Raw genomic sequence first — 18,208 nt, 5'->3', positions numbered from 1 at the left:
CCCGATTTTCATGTATTATTCAGAACGATTTCAGGCAAATAACTCTCCTAGTGATGCACCTAAAAGACGTGTATATAATGACGAAAACCTATGTGGATTGAAACTAAGCCTAAAAGAAGAATCTTGGGATGACGTATTTAATACAGATGATGTTAACCAGTCGTATGAAATCTTTATTGGAATTTTTATGTCTCATGTAAATCGAAATATTCCTTTTTCTAAACCCAAGTCTAAAAATTATAAGAAGTCACCCAGACTACCTTGGATAACGAATTCGATTCTACGTTCAATAAATCGAAAAAATAAATTATACTATAAATATATATCTAAATTAACTGATCAAACACGGATCCAGTATACTAATTATAAGAATAAACTTACAGGAGTGATACGTACTGCTAAAAAAGATTATTATCATGATCAATTCAATCGTTGCAAAAATGATCTTAAAAGAACATGGAAGATCATCAATTCTACCATCAACAATGGATCAAAGCATTCTAAGATTACTAAGCTTAGACATAATGATGCAATAGTTGAAGATGAAGTTCAGTTGGCAGATATTTTCAACAATTATTTTTCTCAAGTTGGTTTTAATCTTGCTAGGCACATACCATCCACGTACCGTTCATTTCACCACTATTTGGGGGAGAGAAATGAAAGTTCTATATTTTTCTCTCCTACGTACCCACAAGAGATAATTAAGATTATATCTGGCCTAAAAATAAATAAGAGTGCAGGATTTGATGAAATTGATAACAACCTTTTACAGAAAACTATGAATTATATTGTTGATCCTCTCGTTTATATATTTAATTTGTCATTATTATCTGGACATATTCCAGAATCAATGAAAATTTCGAAAATAATCCCAATTTTCAAAAAGGGTGACAGTACATTAACAAGTAATTATAGACCAATCTCATTGCTTACAACCTTGTCTAAAATCCTTGAAAAGTTGGTCCACATACGGACCATGAGTTTCTTTAAAAAGCACAACATCCTCTCTGATACTCAATTTGGCTTCCGAGAAAAGAGTAGCACTACCCATGCCATACTTTCTTTAGTTCAAACGGTTGCCAAAGCTATCGATCAGTCTTCTAATACGGTTGGTTTGTTCATAGATTTTTCTAAAGCATTTGATACTGTTGATCATGATGTACTTCTTTACAAACTTTCTCACTATGGAATTAGGGGAAAACCGTTGACGTGGTTCAAGAATTATCTTAAAGGGCGCTCCCAGTTTGTTTCGCTGAATGGTAATTTCTCTGAAAGTAAACCTGTCCTTTGCGGAGTTCCGCAAGGAAGTATTCTTGGCCCACTTTTGTTTATTATTTATATAAACGACATCGTGAGGTCATCTTGTCTGCTTCAATTTATACTTTTTGCTGACGACTCAAATATTTTTTTGTCACATCGCGATCCAGAGCAATTGACGCAAATACTAAATAACGAACTTAAAAGTGTGGCAAATTGGATAAAAGCAAACAAACTGTCACTTAACTTAGACAAAACTAGTTACATGCTATTTAGTAATAAGGTTGCAACTTTGCCTAATTGTATAATTTTTGATGGTACTGTCATTCAAAGGGCCCGAACAACTAAATTTTTGGGGCTAGTTATTGATGAAAAACTATCTTGGAAAGCGCACACTGACAATATCTGCAAAATCATTGCTCGCAACACTGGTATCCTTAGTAAATTAAGACACTTCCTACCCCATTATATTATGTTATCCTTGTATTCTACGCTTATTCTTCCTTACTTGAATTACGGACTTATTGCCTGGGGCAGTGCAGCAACTTCCCAAATTAATAGACTCTTTATATTACAAAAAAGAGCGATTCGTATTATTAATAATGCAGATTTCCGGGCACACACGAATAATCTTTTTCTGAATAATAACATTTTGAAAATTAAAGACTTGTATATTTTTCGACTTGGACAGTTAATGTACAAGCTCAACACTAAACAATTACCTTTGCCTTTTAATGATATGTTCGTAAGAAATGATTCGATTCATAGTTACCTCACTCGCCAGGCGAGCTCTTTTCATTTACCATTAAATAGAACATCTTTTGCACAAAAGACATTTGTTTTTACAGGTCCAAAACTGTGGAATTCTCTTTCAAATGATATTATACAGTGTAATTCGATACAAATTTTCAAAAGGAGACTTAAAAGCTTTCTTCTGAATAGTTACTAGGCTATTGCATTCCCCAATCAAATATAATTTGTAGTGTGACTTTATGCAACTTTGATTATTTCTTTTTATAAACATGTATGTATTTATCAATGTTTTGCGTTTAAAAGTTTTTTTTTTTTTTGTATTACTGAATCAGTTACTGTTATTATTGTTGTTTTTGTTTTGTTTTCTCATAAAATGATAATTCATGATAATTACTTTTACAGGGGGGCTTACACCCTACAAGCTCTGCTTTTTAGTCGGCCCTCCTTCCCTTTCAATTTCATGTTTATTTTTTAATGTATTGTATTGTGCAAATTGATCTATATGTATATAAATATGTGAATATGTTAAAATATACCATCATTGTAAATATGAACGATTGAAAGAGGAAAAAATAAATGAATTGAATTGAATTGAATTGAATTGAAGTGAATTACAAAAAGAGTTCAATGCAAGTTGTCGAAGGGGTCATCCCGTTAGACCGTCTACCCACGAGACTGATACAACGGAGAAGTATACCAACATAAGAAGATGTAAAACATATTTTTTAAATCCACATTATTTTTAATGAATTGAAACGACATCAATCCAATCATCTAAATGCTATAAAGGGAATTAGATTGTAGGATGGCACAACGTTTACTTGATCATTAAATTTAGTAATATTGCATGAAGTTGATATTTGGCGCCGTGTAAATCAATGCATAAAATTAGTATTCTTGTATGACGAACGGCTGTCAAGTTTGCAAAGGACGGGGCAGGCCGGGGGTGGGGTGGGCTCAAGCCCCCCTTCAAAAGAAAACCTCGATTATAAATAAATTTAAGCGAGGAACAGGTAGAAAATGCATGCAAAAGCCCCCCCCCCCCATCTCTACAAAGCCCTCCTCAAGATTATTCTTCTGTAACCTAACCACACCCGACAACTTACACTACGTTAGAGACGTCATGCACTGCTGACAAGTAAGGCTCCACATCTTGGAATAAGAGCTGACGAAATTCACTGCAATGAGAGAAGAAAAACACATAGAGAAATCTTGGCATACATAGATGTAGAGTTATTAAAGAAAGCAACATAATTCATACCATTCAGAACATAGTAAAATCGTGATGCGTCTTACAATATTAGTTCCCATGTTATACATTGTACGTACGAGGGGCGCAGGGGGGGGGGGGAGGAGGGGTTCCGACTTCAATTTATCCGGAGTTGTGACCAAACACAGTCGTCAAGACTTTCGAAAAGTCAAGCTAAATTTATTTAAATAGCCTTGCCCATTTCTCATTGAACCCAAATAGTGAACCTTACCTTGACGTATTAAAGGTAATGCAAAGTTTTTGGGAAATTTCGAAAATTGGATTGACAGTAATTCTTTACAATTTTGATATATTTGGATGCCCCAGTGAATGCATTATATTTATAAGCACTTGAAAATTTAGCCCCTAAAACACTTCTGCTTTCGAGAAATTGAATAATCAAATAGCGCCTAAGGCCATTCCATCATGGTAGCTGCGATCATGAAAATCTCAGAATGTACAGTCCTGATATATAATTTCCAAACGGTAATATCCGATCGGTCGGTCGTAGTAAAAAAAAACATCGTTTTAGAGCTAAAGCGATATCAGTCTTGAGAGCGCGCTAGACAACATAAAGAGTTTATTATCTACAATTTCATCACTTTAGACTCGATTTCAACCGCGACAACGATCACTGAATATTGTAGGATCGCATATGCTTCCAATGTTCATTTGAACCAAATTCATGACCCCATATACTTGGTAATACCTTTAAGCCCAACGCACACTAGTCTATACAATTTTACGACGAATCGATTTTGGAAGAATTTGAAATGACATTTATAATCACATTAGAAACTTTTAAATCCTAATGATCGAGGATCCAAATAGTCATATGCTTAATAAATCCATATTTCAAGGCATTTCAAACTGCATTGAAGAACTAGCTATTAAAATTGGCTCGGAATTGTGGTGACGTCATTTTACCGTGAGTTCGGAAATTCCGACGGTCATCACGTTGAGTTTTGCTCAGTCGCTCTCTTCTCTCCTTCGAAAAATGTATTGACTATTAATACAAAGTTGGAATTTGGGCAAGAGATATTCATTTGGGAAATACCGTACTGTACACATGTCAATGCTACATCCCTTTTATTTAGGTTTTTTGTTGTAGATCTGGGACCCGTTTCACAAAGCCTTTCTTCATTGATAAATGACACAAATCAGTGACAAATCTGCTGATAACCAATCAGAAGCAAGGATTTCAATAGCTTTTAACAAAGACTGTCTCTTGTCACTGGTGACAAGTTTTGTGAAATGGGGCCAAGGACATTGTGCTCAGGGATGAGACCCCATCCATCCTCAGTCGGAAAATATCACCTCAAAAATTGTCTCCTTGGTATCTTTTGGGACTTACATTGAGGTGATCGGCTCATCAAACTCTACTGGTTTGTGAGTGTAAGGCCATGATTTGAAGCAGACAGCTGTATCCTTTTTCTCGGGACTCCCTCGGCAGATGCATCCGGTCGGACAGGCGGATGAACACCCGATATAGGTGGATACGAGTATGAATAGCAACACGCAGGTCTGACTGTAATATGTCTGCATCTTCTGAAATACAAAATACAAAACAAATACAAACGAACTAAGACATAAACAAACAAATAGATCTAAACAAAACTACCGAGTTTAATTAAGACCTTACAGCTTTTTTTTTTTTATTTGGTAAGCTAAATCGAGTACTCGAAATATTGGACAATATTATAAATGATAAATACATGTATTTATGACGCATTTGCTATTTGATGGATATTTTTCGTTAAATTTAAAGGCAAATAGGAGAGCTTTAATATAGATCTAATTTTAAGCGTCCGGATCCCCCCCCCCCGATCATAACTGTGTGGTTTTTAGTTACACACGTAGACCTGGTTTACAAATGGTTAGGTCTTTATAATGCTAGATGAAACCTGGATCAATAGGGAACTCAGTTCACACCGAACCAGATTGCCACTTGAAATCATATATTTTATTGTTCGGTATTCTGTCAAGTAGCGCAATAAGGTATGGTGTGAACTAAGTTTCCTATTGATCCAGGTTTCATCTAGCAAATTTCCTATATAGGCGACAATCTGGCGTCACAAGTAAATAATTTGTCTCTCGACAACTGCTGATTTCTTGTGCTGTATTTTGTCAAGTAGCGTAACAAGGTATTTTTAAAAAACAAAACTTATAGCGATTTTAAACTAACTTCTTCTGCTTCAAAATCTACGGTATCTTCAAAACGTCCTTCAATAAAAATATACAAAAATAAATAGAAATACAAAATAAGGTTCAACAAACCAAAACCTAAGTATGGAATTTAGGATTACAGGATTACATTACCATGTTTATACAAATCAGAGGCGGACATTGAAAAAGAGAAAGATAGAAAAAGGGCAGAGCAAGAAAAGAGGAGAAAAAAATAGATGCGAGAGAGAGAGAGAGAGAGAGAGATGATATGATGGGGGGGGGGGGGGGGGGGGGGGGGTGGGGGAGGCGAAGGTGCCCGGACACTTGGGCCACTCCAAACCAACTAACATAGCCTTTCAAAACATGAATAGTCTAGACTAGATATTCCAGCCTCTGATTTTTCAGAAAATCTCTAAATTGAACAAAAAATGATAATACATGTAGCCACCCATCCTTCACAGATCCTACGCTTGCTGGGCTACGCCCCTCGAAAAATGGTTATACGGTCACAAGGCTTGATGATGCATTTGACGTCATTGTGGGCATGTCCGATTCGATCATTTCATAATTTCATAATTAGGAATGACGAAATTGCCAGACACGTAGAGGGATTATCAGGTGCATATTATTTTTCATATAAATTTCTTTTCCCCCCTCTAATTTATACCATAGTTTGCCTTTTTAATGCCTAAATCACCCTCCCAGTTTCACCGGAGAGGCGCCTGCAGTGACGTCAAATGCGGCATCACCGAAACTGGGCTTTTTCTGCGCGTTCTGAGTCGCCATTTTTAAAGTTAGATTCCAGAATTATTGATGATTTCTAAGAAAAATCATTGTCATGTTCGGAATCTCCATCACAAATTATTCTACATGTTTTTTTTTTCTTCTTCATGTTTCAGCTCGTTTTGGTTAGACTGGCCCATAGGCTTTAATTTAACAAACATAAACATTTCTCTTCAGATTTAACAGAAAAAAAATCATCAAACAGCACTAACCATCGTACATAATCATTTTTCCTTCATAATATGATTTGTTTGTGATAAATCATGGGTCGAATATCACATTTCCTAATAATTTCAAAAATCTCCGGGAACTTTGGTCACCCCATCCGCCCCCCCCCCCCCATCATCATCATGATCATACTTGCATAAACAATCTTCAGCCGTATAAGTTAAACACGTTGTATAGATCTACTCACCGTTGTCTGCCGGCCTAGGTGAAGACAGATGGATACATTCTTTTTGGAGAACCTAGATATATTTCCTTTGTTTATGGAGGGATAAAACAGATATCACTATAAAAAACGCCAGTTTGCCATTATTTTGTGAATTCCCGAGATGCAAAACCCTATACCAAGCGCACGAAACGTTAAAAAAAAACACCTGTCAAACTTTGTGTGCGCGAATTAAAGCATTGCGCGTAACCATGGCAAATACCGCATCGGTCTGTACGCATGCGCATTAGAGAGATGTTCGACGTCACAATATAACAGCGCGCTGTTCATGGCAACAGCCGTGTATTCTTCTTCTTCTTCGTCTTGTATACCGCTTGGCGTAAACTGTGCACTAGGATCTTTAAGGTGCAAATCACTTTTTATTTCTCTTTAATATACTTTTTTTTTAAAGTAGGGGGGGGGGGAGGAGCTCGAAGCTCCCAATCCCCGCCGTTTCTCAGGCCCTGACATGTAGGAATCTCAAGAATCATATTTCTTGCCTAGCTGTAAATTCAGGAATTTGTCATTTCCAACAAACGCATAAAAAACTATAATTTACTCAAAAGTGAGGAAAATTGTCGGAAATTATATCATTTCAGCATAATTTGTAATCCACCGTTATGGAATTAGAAATAAACCACGTTTGAATTTGATTTCCCTTTCGGCCCCCCCCCCCCCACCCCCGATCTCCTTCCTCCCCTTTTCTTTTCTTCTTCCTCTGCTTTCTTTCCCTTTCTCTCCTCTTTCCCTTCCCCTTTCCCTTTTTTCCCTTTCTTTCTCTCTCTCTTTTTTTTTTTTTTGCGGGGGGGGGGGGGGGGGCCAAGGCCCGCTCGGCCTCCTTCCCCTGGATCCGCGCCTGATTTTGGTAGTCTCAGCGATCAACACTGTAGGATCAATCTGAAATGATTATCAGGGGATTATGAAATTATAAAGCTTGTTCTGTGTTACCAGATCATCAAGGCGATCAGCAAGGTGACTTGTTACAACTTTCCAACACGGCAAACTAACGCCTTCTTTAATTAAAGGTACTATGTCCCATTTGCAGACCAAACAAAAAGAAAAAGTTTAAATTCCAACGGTATTTGAAAGATATTACTAATTTAGAACTTCCCTCAAAAAGAAAGTGCTCGAAAATGTCTTTTTGTGGGAAAATAACGACCTTTAGTTTTCGAATCGGATTTAGGGATTGCAGTCCTTTTATCAATAGATCGAGCCAGTAGGTAATATTCTGATTTTCAGTCACTTGTACCGAATGGTCGTACGTTTTGTGCTGCGCAAAGATTCAATCAGTTTAATTTTGGCCATTACAAGATGTAGAAAAATGTTCATGTACCCTTTACAGCTCATTTTATGTATATAATTACCAATGAAAAAAAGAAAGAAGTCAGTTAGTATGTGACAGTGAAGTCTAGCAAGTAAACGGGTTTCATCGCATAATTTGAATATGAGGACACTGCTAACGTTTAAATTTCACAGATATAGGACGTACGTGACATATTCATAATTCCTGCAAAGATCTACAGAATTCGATGTTGGCTGCAAAAGGGATACGGTATCTTTAAAGGGAAAGTCCACCCCCAAAATAAGTTTGTTTCGATAGAGGCAGAATAATAAGAAAATCAGGTGAGTGAAAGTTTGAGCAAATTCTGAATGAAAATAAGAAAGTTATGAATTATTGAAGTTGTGATCAATCAAATACAAATTGGCAACTCTGTGACTTATTATACGAGCTCTCCTTCATTTGCTTTGTGCATAATATTCCATAAAATCATGTTTTCTTCGTTATTGATGACGGAATATATATGTGTTCCTTGCAGGGGGAGTATAGAAACATATTTGCAATTATTATATTTAGGGTGCATGTATGGTTGAAATTTTTCTTGAGGGAAAATGAAAATTTTAGATTTTTTTAGTACTGAGCAAATGGAAGTTGAGCTCGCATGATACGTCATAGAGTTGCCAATTTGTGTTTGATTGATCACAACTTCAAAAATCCTAACTTCCTTATTTTTAATCGGAATTTGCTCAAACTTTCACTGACTTGTTTCTCTCATTTTTCTACTCCTATTAAAACTAACTTAATTTCAGGGTGGACTTCCCCTTTAACGTAGCCCCATACGCATTGCCACCCTAACCTTAAAGGGATAGTTGAGTTCTGTTGCAGAGGGCGCTACACAAAATTTTTTTTTTTGTGAGATAATGAAAACTGAGTGTCAAATTTGAAAGAACATAATAATTAAATGACAACATCATCTTTGTTTGATCAAAATCGGTTCAGAGACGGCGGCTGAAATATAACGATTTCTAATAATTGTGTACCACCATAAATATTAGATATTTTGAAAATTTTGAAAAAACCTTTGAAAAAACGAAATAACGCCTTTTAAGCTACAGTCCCATATACGTCCCGGACCGTCCCGGACCATCCCGGACCCCATCCGGGGTGATCCGGGATTCGGTCCGTGTTGACACCGTGTTGGCACCGGGGTGGTCCTGGATGGTCCTGGATGGTCCTGGACGGTCCTGGATGGTCCTGGGCGGTCCGGGAGTCGACCCCGGATGTTTTTGACGGTCAAAAACTGCCGGGGTGGTCCGGGACGGTCCGGGACAATAGTTTGATCCGGGGTGATCCGTGTAGCCACCGTGCTGGGTCCGGGGTCATCCGTAGTGGCGCCGGGGCGGTCCGTGTTGATCCGTGGCAGTCCGGGAGTGAGTTATTGACCGCCCAGGACCATCCAGGACCATCCAGGACCACCCCGGTGCCAACACGGTGTCAACACGGACCGAATCCCGGATCACCCCGGATGGGGTCCGGGATGGTCCGGGACGGTCCGGGACATATATGGGACTGTAGCTTAAGCCCCAGTCCCATATAAAGCCGGACCAGCACGGACGAGCACGGACCACTCCGGACCATCCCGGACCATGGTCTGGGGTGATCCGGGATGGTCCGGGATGTTTTGTTAAAAAAATGAAAAAAAAGTGTGATGCTTTTAAAAGCATCACACTTTTTTTAACAAAACATCCCGGACCATCCCGGATCACCCCAGACCATGGTCCGGGATGGTCCGGAGTGGTCCGTGCTCGTCCGTGCTGGTCCGGCTTTATATGGGACTGGGGCTGTAGCTTTTAAAGCATCACACTTTTTTGAACAAAACATCCCGGACCATCCCGGATCACCCCAGACCATGGTCCGGGATGGTCCGGTGTGGTCCGTGCTCGTCCGTGCTGGTCCGGCTTTATATGGGACTGGGGCTTTAATTTCAGCCAATGCCGATGTTGGCTTTTTTGTTGGCATTTTCGTGTTGCTTATTATTACCCACAATTAGCCGGCTCATGTAATATTGTTATTTTTAATTAAATAACTAACTAACGGTCACCGTATTTTTTCTTAAGTGGAGCTGAATTGGTATGATCGTATTAGCTAAATTTCACACATTTTGGGGTCTAAAATTACCTTCATAGCAATTTTAGGTTCTAAAAGGGCACTTTAAATGTCATAGACAAGACAAAAGAGCAATAACCATGCACTTTGAAGGCATTTGCGGTCTGAAAACAGAACTCAACTATACATTTGGCTAATGAAGGCACTGTTGCAAAGCTGAAATAGGTTCACTTGACTTTATTGTGACTTTGTGGTTAACAATTCAACAATCTCGACTCTGTTTCATAAACGACGTTGGCTGCAAAAGGGAAACACTATACTATACCTTTAAGACGAGAAGATGATTTGTTAATTTATCTCGCCAATGCGCATTGTTTATGTCGAGAAGGTGAGTTGTTAAAAACTCACCAATTCCCCTTCTCGTTCGAAAATCAAAGCGCCTCGGCGAGTTTGAACAGCTCGCCTTCTCGCCTACCTTTGCAATAACTTCATCGGTATAGAAGCAGAAAATGAGAGAAAGAGAAAGGTGAAAGTTTGACCAATAATAAAAGAGTTACGAATATTTGAAATATGAGATCATCTCAATTGGCAATTTAGTGAATGGATTGTGACGTATACAGTTACGATTCAACTCTCCCGTTTGCCGTGGATTACATATATCATTAATTTCCCGTTTCCCCATAAGTGCCTTTTCCCTTGGGGCACTACTCAAAATATATCATGGATGTTGTCTTCACTGATTACACTGATTATTGATCTCTAAATATTTACCGAGGAAAAATTATTTCATTGTAAATTGCATTTTTTTAAAACTGTAACCGAAGACTTTTGCGCAGCGTATAGAAATTCAAACTTTAACGGAATTAAATTTTATCATACTAATGGTAAGAATAACCTATGGTAATCATTAAATGTAAGAAAAGTGGGGTTCTAGGACAATTACCCCCTGGACAATTACCTCCCGGCCTATTACCAGCGGGACAATTCACCCCGCAAGGACAATCATCCCCGGAAAATTCCTCCAAGGACAACCACCCCCGAGGACAATTAAATCCAGGGAAAATACCCCCTATATAGCTGAATTCCCCCCCCCCCGAGTCTAGTCTGTGTCTGCGGGGGGGGGGGGGGGGTATTGTCCTAGGAGTAGTTGTCCATAGGTGTACTTTCCGGGGATAATCTTCCGAAGGTGATTGTCCTTGGGGGTAATTGTTCTGATACGAAAAAGTGGTATAGCTCTTAAAGATGTAGTACCTCATCCTTTTTTCATACAGACAAAATTACCATTTTGGGGGTATAAAATAACTCTTTAAATATAGGTACGGAGGGCACAGAGACATGAAAATAATCCTTGCATTTCTTTTAATTGTGTTAATTTTAAAGCACCTGTATCCATTTAAAAGCACATACTTTAAGTGGTACGGTTTACAATTAAAAACAAAACTATATGAATATAAAAATTCCATTTATTCTATATCACTGTGTAAATACGATCATAAGTGGTTATATGATAACAAAACATATACAATATCAATGAAACATACGAACATTTTTTTGTAGAAACAACTAGCAATAAATCTGAGCGTATCGGCAGAAGTCTTTGGAATCCATCAGTTTTTTCCATTAATTTTATTCTTTATATTGTTTTAAAGAAAATTGTAAATGAATGACAAAACATACCTGAACCGAAATTTAAAAGTGTAATAAATCACTACGTATGACTGGCTTAACAGAAAGTAAAGTACTTGCAAACAACAAACAAGAAATGATAACGATACTCTTTTTTTTTCATCAGTTTGGTCAAAATTACATCTCAAATGTTCATGAATTGTGGGGGTGTCTATAAAAAACCAAACTCTAAACCTTGGACTTTGACGTAATGAAATCTGGAGCAAATGTCACTTGAACCCTCTTGTATACATTATATAGAAAGATCTGACTGACGGACGAGCTTATTTAGTTTGATCCATACAGAAGTTTGTTTTCCAGTTGCGTGTTTATAAGGGCACGGGGGGAATGCCCCCTCCAACACATCGAGAAAAGAATAAAGGGAGAAGGGGAAACGGACGAGAAAAAAAGATACCCAGGGGCCAATTCCCCAAAATTGGCTTCAGTGACAAATGACTGTTGTAGTTATAAGCTAGTAAAATTCTTGCTTCTGATTGGTTATCATCAGATTTGTCACTGATTTTGGTCATTTGTTATTGAAATTTTTTGTTTGTGAAAGGGGTCCCTGAACCTCTTCCCTCACCCACCCACCCCCAATCAGTAGCATTGTAATTTGCATTTCGTTATCCGAGTAAGACCGGAGCACACCCCCCCCCCCCCATTATTGTTCTAGTGTTCCATCAAAGATTGGTCTTACGCTACGCCATACACGTTTCCACAGTCCTCATCAAAATACAAGCAGGCTTGCGATACATTTCATCTTGTTTTCTTGTCATTATTTCACCCATTCTCCTTGTTATATACGTACAGGCCTATATATATATACATGTATAAATATATAGGCGTGAAGAAAATGGCCTAGGAACGTGAGACGTAGCTATACTTTACAAGTTTATTACGAGCTTTCGGCTTTTTTGTGAGGCCTTCTTCAGGTTCTGAAGTACAAACATATACAAAAACAAATACATTGTATAAACAAATATACACGGCATATATATATATATATATGTTTTCTCAAGTGAAGCGTAATACTTCAATAGGCCTATATTTATATAATTTGGATAGTGATATATTTATCAAAAGCATGCAATGTTTATGTAGAGTCATGCACTCTGTTATAATATCAATGTTAGTATGCACATCATGTCGATTACTATTTTTTTAAATTATATACCTCACTTAAGAAATCCAGCCATCTGGTTGGTCGAAATTGGAGTCGTGATTTAGTAATTCCCGTAAAGAAACGAAAAATGCCCAAACCGATTAGTAGTCCAAGAGTGAGATCCCTAAAAATTCCGGTTACCGGGAAAATAATAAACTTTTGCTGCGATACCCATTGGTTTAGGTGTTACGTTAAAATGTTCTTTGAGCGTACGCGGACACCATAGAATGCTTTTTGTCTGCGATTCCCAACTGTTTGTTAGCTTATTTTATTCTTTACGGTCCGGACACAAACACTTTCTTCGCAGTTGAGGTTGTACGTGTCGTTCAGACACGAAGACTATTCAGTAATCGACTGATACAAAATAGTTTCTACCATGTCATTGTCATTATCGGCATCCTTGATGAACTGCCTTTCCAGCTCATAGTATTTTGGTTCTTCCTTCCCGAGACTCATCACAGACCCTCCTCGGCTCCTGGGCGCATTCTCATACAGCAACTCATCAATGACTCCTATAATCACTTCCGGGTTATTCGGTTTCAACATCCGAACCGGACCGTTTGGATCGTAATCGGTTGCGGGGTTATCCGATTTGATTGCTAGTGTTGCGGAGTTACTCTGCAAGTCTGCACTAACGGTTCTCTGTGAAGGATCCTGATTGTTCATCGAATCTGAGCTGCTCTTGATGGAAATGGTATCTTGTAAGCCCGAGGGCAAGGTTTCCAAATAGCCAGTTGTCGATTCGGGAATTTCTGTCACGTTAGCGTAGTTTCGATAACAGCCGTTTGGTGGGTGATTTTCATAAGCGTTCATGACGATGACATTGACAACTGAGGGCCTGGCTTCAAAGAGGAGATCATAATGATCTTCATCGCCAAAGACGTCTGTGGTAATACCTAGGTTAGAGAAAGAGAGTAAGAGAGAAAGAGAGACGGAATCAAATGAAGAAAAAGATTTATTTAAAAAAGATATGAGAAAAACAACCAAAAGGGTAAGTGCGAGGTGGATTCCGCTGTTGGTTCGTAGTAAAATAAAGTAACACAACCAAGGGTAGGGGAAGGCGGTAGTTTAGCAAATCGTTTGATTGGTAAAGCGGTGTATACAAATATCAAAGAAGAATTAATTTGATTTCGCCCAATAACAGTTAAGTGGATTCATGATTTTCTATCAGGGGGTTGGGGGGGCACAGATCCCAAAATCACTAAAACTATATGTGAGAAGCATTTTTTGGCAGTTCAGATTAGCTAGGCTATGAAGAATTATTTTAAAAAGAGAAGTATTTCAGTCCATGATTCTTTTTGTTTTTTTCCTCCACCTCTTTCTTGTTTTTTCTTCAAGTAGGGAGACCCGTACCCCTCCCCCTCCCGATCCATCACTCAGAAGAAATAAATAACGCACCTTTCGCTTGGACCGATCGACCCTTTCCATCAGGGTATCCCCGAAGAACCCTCTTGGGCGATTTGATAGAGGGCGCGCATCCTTTTGGAAATCCGCCCATGATGGAAGGCTTTGTGACGTAGGTATAGTGTCCGTCATGAAGCTTGGAATCTCTTTCTCCATGCTCCACGTATATATGGTTTAGCGAGCATTCCCCCGAGCTCTCGGCGTTGAATGATGCGTTGGAAACTGTTTGGGTTGGCGTGAAAACAGGGTGGGTGCCGTTCTCCACGTGTTTATCTGCGTGACTTAAAAATTATAATGTTGCCGCATAATTATAATGTTATTTAGAAAATATATAACAAACTAATTATACACCCTCTCTCTCTCTCTTCCTACTACTACCTCCCCCTACTTCTCTTTTCTCTCATCTCTTCCTATGCATTGCTGCTCCATAAGAAAATGTCCTGACAGTTTAAAGAATTCTTGCACGTAATAGTGTAGAAAACATGGGTATAGACGTTAATATCTACGTTGCCCTAGAGCAACAACAAACATAACACATTTCGTGTAGAAGGAGAATTCATCAATATTCAGAGTTTGACCAACTATGACGAGATAACAGACAATGCGACATTTTGTTAATTATCCGCTGATCATCAAGTAGGTCCAAAGACTGCCTATGGATGACTCTTTGTAAAATAAATGAAGAGCGCCATCTAAAATATCAAACTATTTAGAAATAAACATGTTTTTAAAGCACTAAACAAGTTGTCTTCACCCACTTCTTGTACACGCCCCCTCCCCATCCACCCTCTTCCCCTCTCTTTCTCCTCTCGTTTTCTCTCCCTCTCACTTTCTCTGCTCTGTTGTCTTAGGTAGGTGAAGGATTTGTTTTATGTTTGATTACGTGTTGACAACCATGCCTATTTGGCGCTATTAGGATACCGCTTTCACTTTATTTTTCTGTACGAGGTGAAATGGCAACTTACTGACGACGTCGAACCACGACGACAATGAGAACGACAGCGACGATGAGGAAAGATGTTGACATGACGATGGCCACAGGAAGCAAAAAGGCTACAATTCAAGATACAACGAAAAAAAATGAGGATCAGGGATGTCCTTGATTAAAGGAACAAGTTTATACGAATGATTGAACACATGTGGCCCTTGAGTCATGTTCCCAAAGTGCATGGAGACATTTTAGGGGACAGGAGCACATCAGGTAAAACAGCGAGAAAAGAGGAATCTAAATGGAACAGGGGTAAAGGGTGAGAAAAGGAGTCGTCTGGACCACCTCTAGCACCCCCTTATCAAGAGGCCTTTCAATTCGCATGTCATTTTCTGAGTAAGACTGGTGCCCCCAATCGTTCCAGTGCCCCTCAGTGCCCACTGCGAGCTGGACAGCTACTTTTGGGTAATGTGACCATAGCATTAGTCGCGGCTTAACTTATGAGAATATCACCCACTTCCTTTTGCAGCCAACATCAAATTCTGTAGAACTTTGCAGGAATTATGAATATGTAATGTATGTCCTATCTGTAAAATTTCAAACGTTAGCAGTGTCCTAATATTCCAATTATGCAAGGTATCTCGTTTTCGTGCTAGACTTCACTGTCATACACTATTGAGTGACTGACTGGCTTTTTGTCTTCTTTGGTAATAACATCCATAAAATGAGCTGTGAAGGGTACATGAGTATTAGTCTACATCAATAACTCACTTCTTGTAATGGCTAAAATTAAACAGATTGACTCTTTGCGCAGCATAAAACGTAGGGCCATTCGGTACAATGGTCTGAAAATCAGACTATTACTTACTGACTTGGTAGCACTTAAGTCGATTGGACAACTAATAGTCGTTATTTTCCCACTAAAAGACATTTCAAGCCCCCTATTTTAAGGGAAGTTCAAATACCATTGGAATCTAAACTTTTCCTTTTTTTTTTGGCCTGCAGTTTGGTTTTATGGTCTGAAAATTAATTTGCGAGCAAGCCAAGCGAGCTAGGAATTTTTTTAAAGATTTGTGAGGTCGCAGTGCGAAAAAAATTACAAATCCAGGTTTTTTTTTTCATAAAGCTGTTCGTAAAGTTACGCATGACTTTACGAACGACTTGTATATGTCAATGATTATTAAATACATCAACTAAAGTTGAACTGTGCAGATGTAGATTAACATTCTTATGATAACAAACATTTTTAATGCAAAGCATATCTTTTGCCATAATTTAATTAAGGTTATTGATAATATCAGAAAAAACTTTGGGCATCCTATCTGGCACTTCATATACAAGTCATTCGTAAAGTCATGCGTAACTTTACGAACAGCTTTATGAAACACCACCCTGATTGGATTATACGTATCCGGACACCTACCCCCTAAACATCCACCCCCCCCCCCGGATAACCACCCCCAGTCAACTAACCCCTAGGACAACTACCCCCTAGGGCAACCACCCTCTAAGACGACGACTCCTGGACAACTACCCCCGGACAACTACCCCTTAGGACAACTACCCCCTAGGACAACTACTCCCCGGACAACTACCCCCTAGGATAGTTGTCCGGGGGTAGGTGTCCTAGAGGATGGTTGTCGTAGGGAGTAGTTGTCCGGGGGGGGGGGGGGGTAGTTGTCATTCATAGTACCCCTTTACCGGAGATTTTGGGAACACGCATGCAGTCCTTTCGGGAAGGGGGGGGGGCATGTAACAAGGAATTCAAGCAAATCATGCTTACGGGATTGGCTCGGTGCTGTTTGGGAAGGTAAAAACGGGTATAGAGTGCAGAAAGTGGTGTCACGTGCAAAGGTGGCGTGCCCAAAACGGACGGTGACATAATCATTGTGGGCGTGGTGCAACATGCAAGTGACTTACTCTCTAATTGGTTGATTGATGAGTGGGTAATCAAACCTGTGGATGTGACACGAGCTGGAGTTGTAGTGGTGTTTAGCGGAGTGGTGGTCAACGGAGTGGTGGTCAGCGGAGTGGTGGTCAGCGGAGTGGTGGTCGGTACCGGAGTTGTTGTGGCGATGGTTGGCGGAATCGTAGGAGTGATAGGTTTGGTTGTAGGTTTTGTGGTAGTGTTAGGCGTCGGGCTGGCAACCACAACATTTGGTTTATTAGATTGATTCCCCATTTCTCTAATGAAGTGGACGCTATGAAAGGAAAGTAGGTTGAACAGGTATAAAACAGAGATTTAACAAATAGGGGCCGATATAAACTTAACAGCTTTCAATACTTTGGAGAGGATTCTCAATCATTTGAAATGGATTCAACTACAATAGTATCAGGGAGGGGAAACAAACAATAAGTTCAAAGGAGGCGATTCCTGATGATCATTTTATGACTCAGCACAAATGTGGATTTCCTTGACTCTGCACAACAAAAATGTCGAGTTCTTATTATTTCAAATGTAGGTTTTGAAGAATATCAGAGAAGGTATGTCTGAAGAGCTTGCTCTTTAGATGCCCTCATGTTCAAAACATGACGAGAATAATGTTTAGTTTTAGAAATGAAAGGTTTAGATCAGTGAAGCTAATCCTGAGCGCTGGTATCGGAATCGTATTTGAAATTTGAGAGAAAATTGCTATGATTTATTCTGGATTGTTTACCCTGCTGTAGATTGGTTGTTTGAACCAGTGAAATAAAAAGAAACGCATCCAAACTTACTGGGCATCATCTTCGATAAAACCCACAGGTTCCATTTGCACATAGTGACCTGTGTTAACAAGCACATGATGAAGTGTAGGGCCTACTTACCCGTATTTTCTTCCAAGATTGTTTGGCACATGTCATCTACTTGTAATCTTGAACATTCAGTGTAAGTTTGGTTGGATTCTGTGAGAATGTATTTTTTTAATTTACCAGAACTCAAGTTTATCTGCAAGTTGTCATACCACATAATAATTATGTGCGTATCCAATTCATGTATTCAGCTAGTGAATGTGACTGTAAGCAAATTATTAAAAACAATTTCTTAT

At 39.0% G+C, this 18,208-nt stretch overlaps 1 protein-coding gene and 1 long non-coding RNA gene across 2 annotated transcripts; both read right to left on the bottom strand.

The window, feature by feature from the left end:
• Window positions 1–3,122: 3,122 nt before the first annotated feature.
• On the bottom strand, window positions 3,123–6,808 carry LOC115923150. Its single transcript, XR_004063821.1, has 3 exons — window positions 6,624–6,808; window positions 4,614–4,807; window positions 3,123–3,188 (listed from the first exon to the last, which is right to left on the bottom strand). It is a non-coding gene; the product is annotated as an uncharacterized LOC115923150 (long non-coding RNA).
• A 6,381-nt stretch (window positions 6,809–13,189) lies between these two features.
• On the bottom strand, window positions 13,190–17,502 carry LOC105438442. Its single transcript, XM_030983732.1, has 4 exons — window positions 17,103–17,502; window positions 15,220–15,307; window positions 14,249–14,535; window positions 13,190–13,746 (listed from the first exon to the last, which is right to left on the bottom strand). The coding sequence occupies exons 1-4, from the start codon at window positions 17,362–17,364 to the stop codon at window positions 13,190–13,192; spliced, it is 1,194 nt and encodes a 397-aa protein (XP_030839592.1). The 5' UTR covers window positions 17,365–17,502.
• Window positions 17,503–18,208: the final 706 nt, after the last annotated feature.

Source organism: Strongylocentrotus purpuratus, unplaced genomic scaffold, assembly GCF_000002235.5.
Source record: "Strongylocentrotus purpuratus isolate Spur 01 unplaced genomic scaffold, Spur_5.0 spur5_scaffold_13, whole genome shotgun sequence".
Classification (NCBI taxonomy): Eukaryota; Metazoa; Echinodermata; class Echinoidea; order Camarodonta; family Strongylocentrotidae; genus Strongylocentrotus; species Strongylocentrotus purpuratus.
The sequence above is the reverse complement of the archived record's forward strand: the minus strand, read 5'-3'. Positions and strand labels throughout refer to the sequence as shown.

What these genes read in the sequence shown, in the direction of transcription:
- LOC105438442 (XM_030983732.1), bottom strand. Translation starts at nt 17,364, where the DNA reads ATGGGGAATCAATCTAATAAACCAAATGTTGTGGTTGCCAGCCCGACG. An exon ending in ATCAATCAACCAATTAGAGA is followed by an intron (nt 15,308 to 17,102) that starts GTAAGTCACTTG and finishes CTTGAATTGTAG; the next exon opens with CCTTTTTGCTTCCTGTGGCC. An exon ending in GTCGTGGTTCGACGTCGTCA is followed by an intron (nt 14,536 to 15,219) that starts GTAAGTTGCCAT and finishes ATAATTTTTAAG; the next exon opens with TCACGCAGATAAACACGTGG.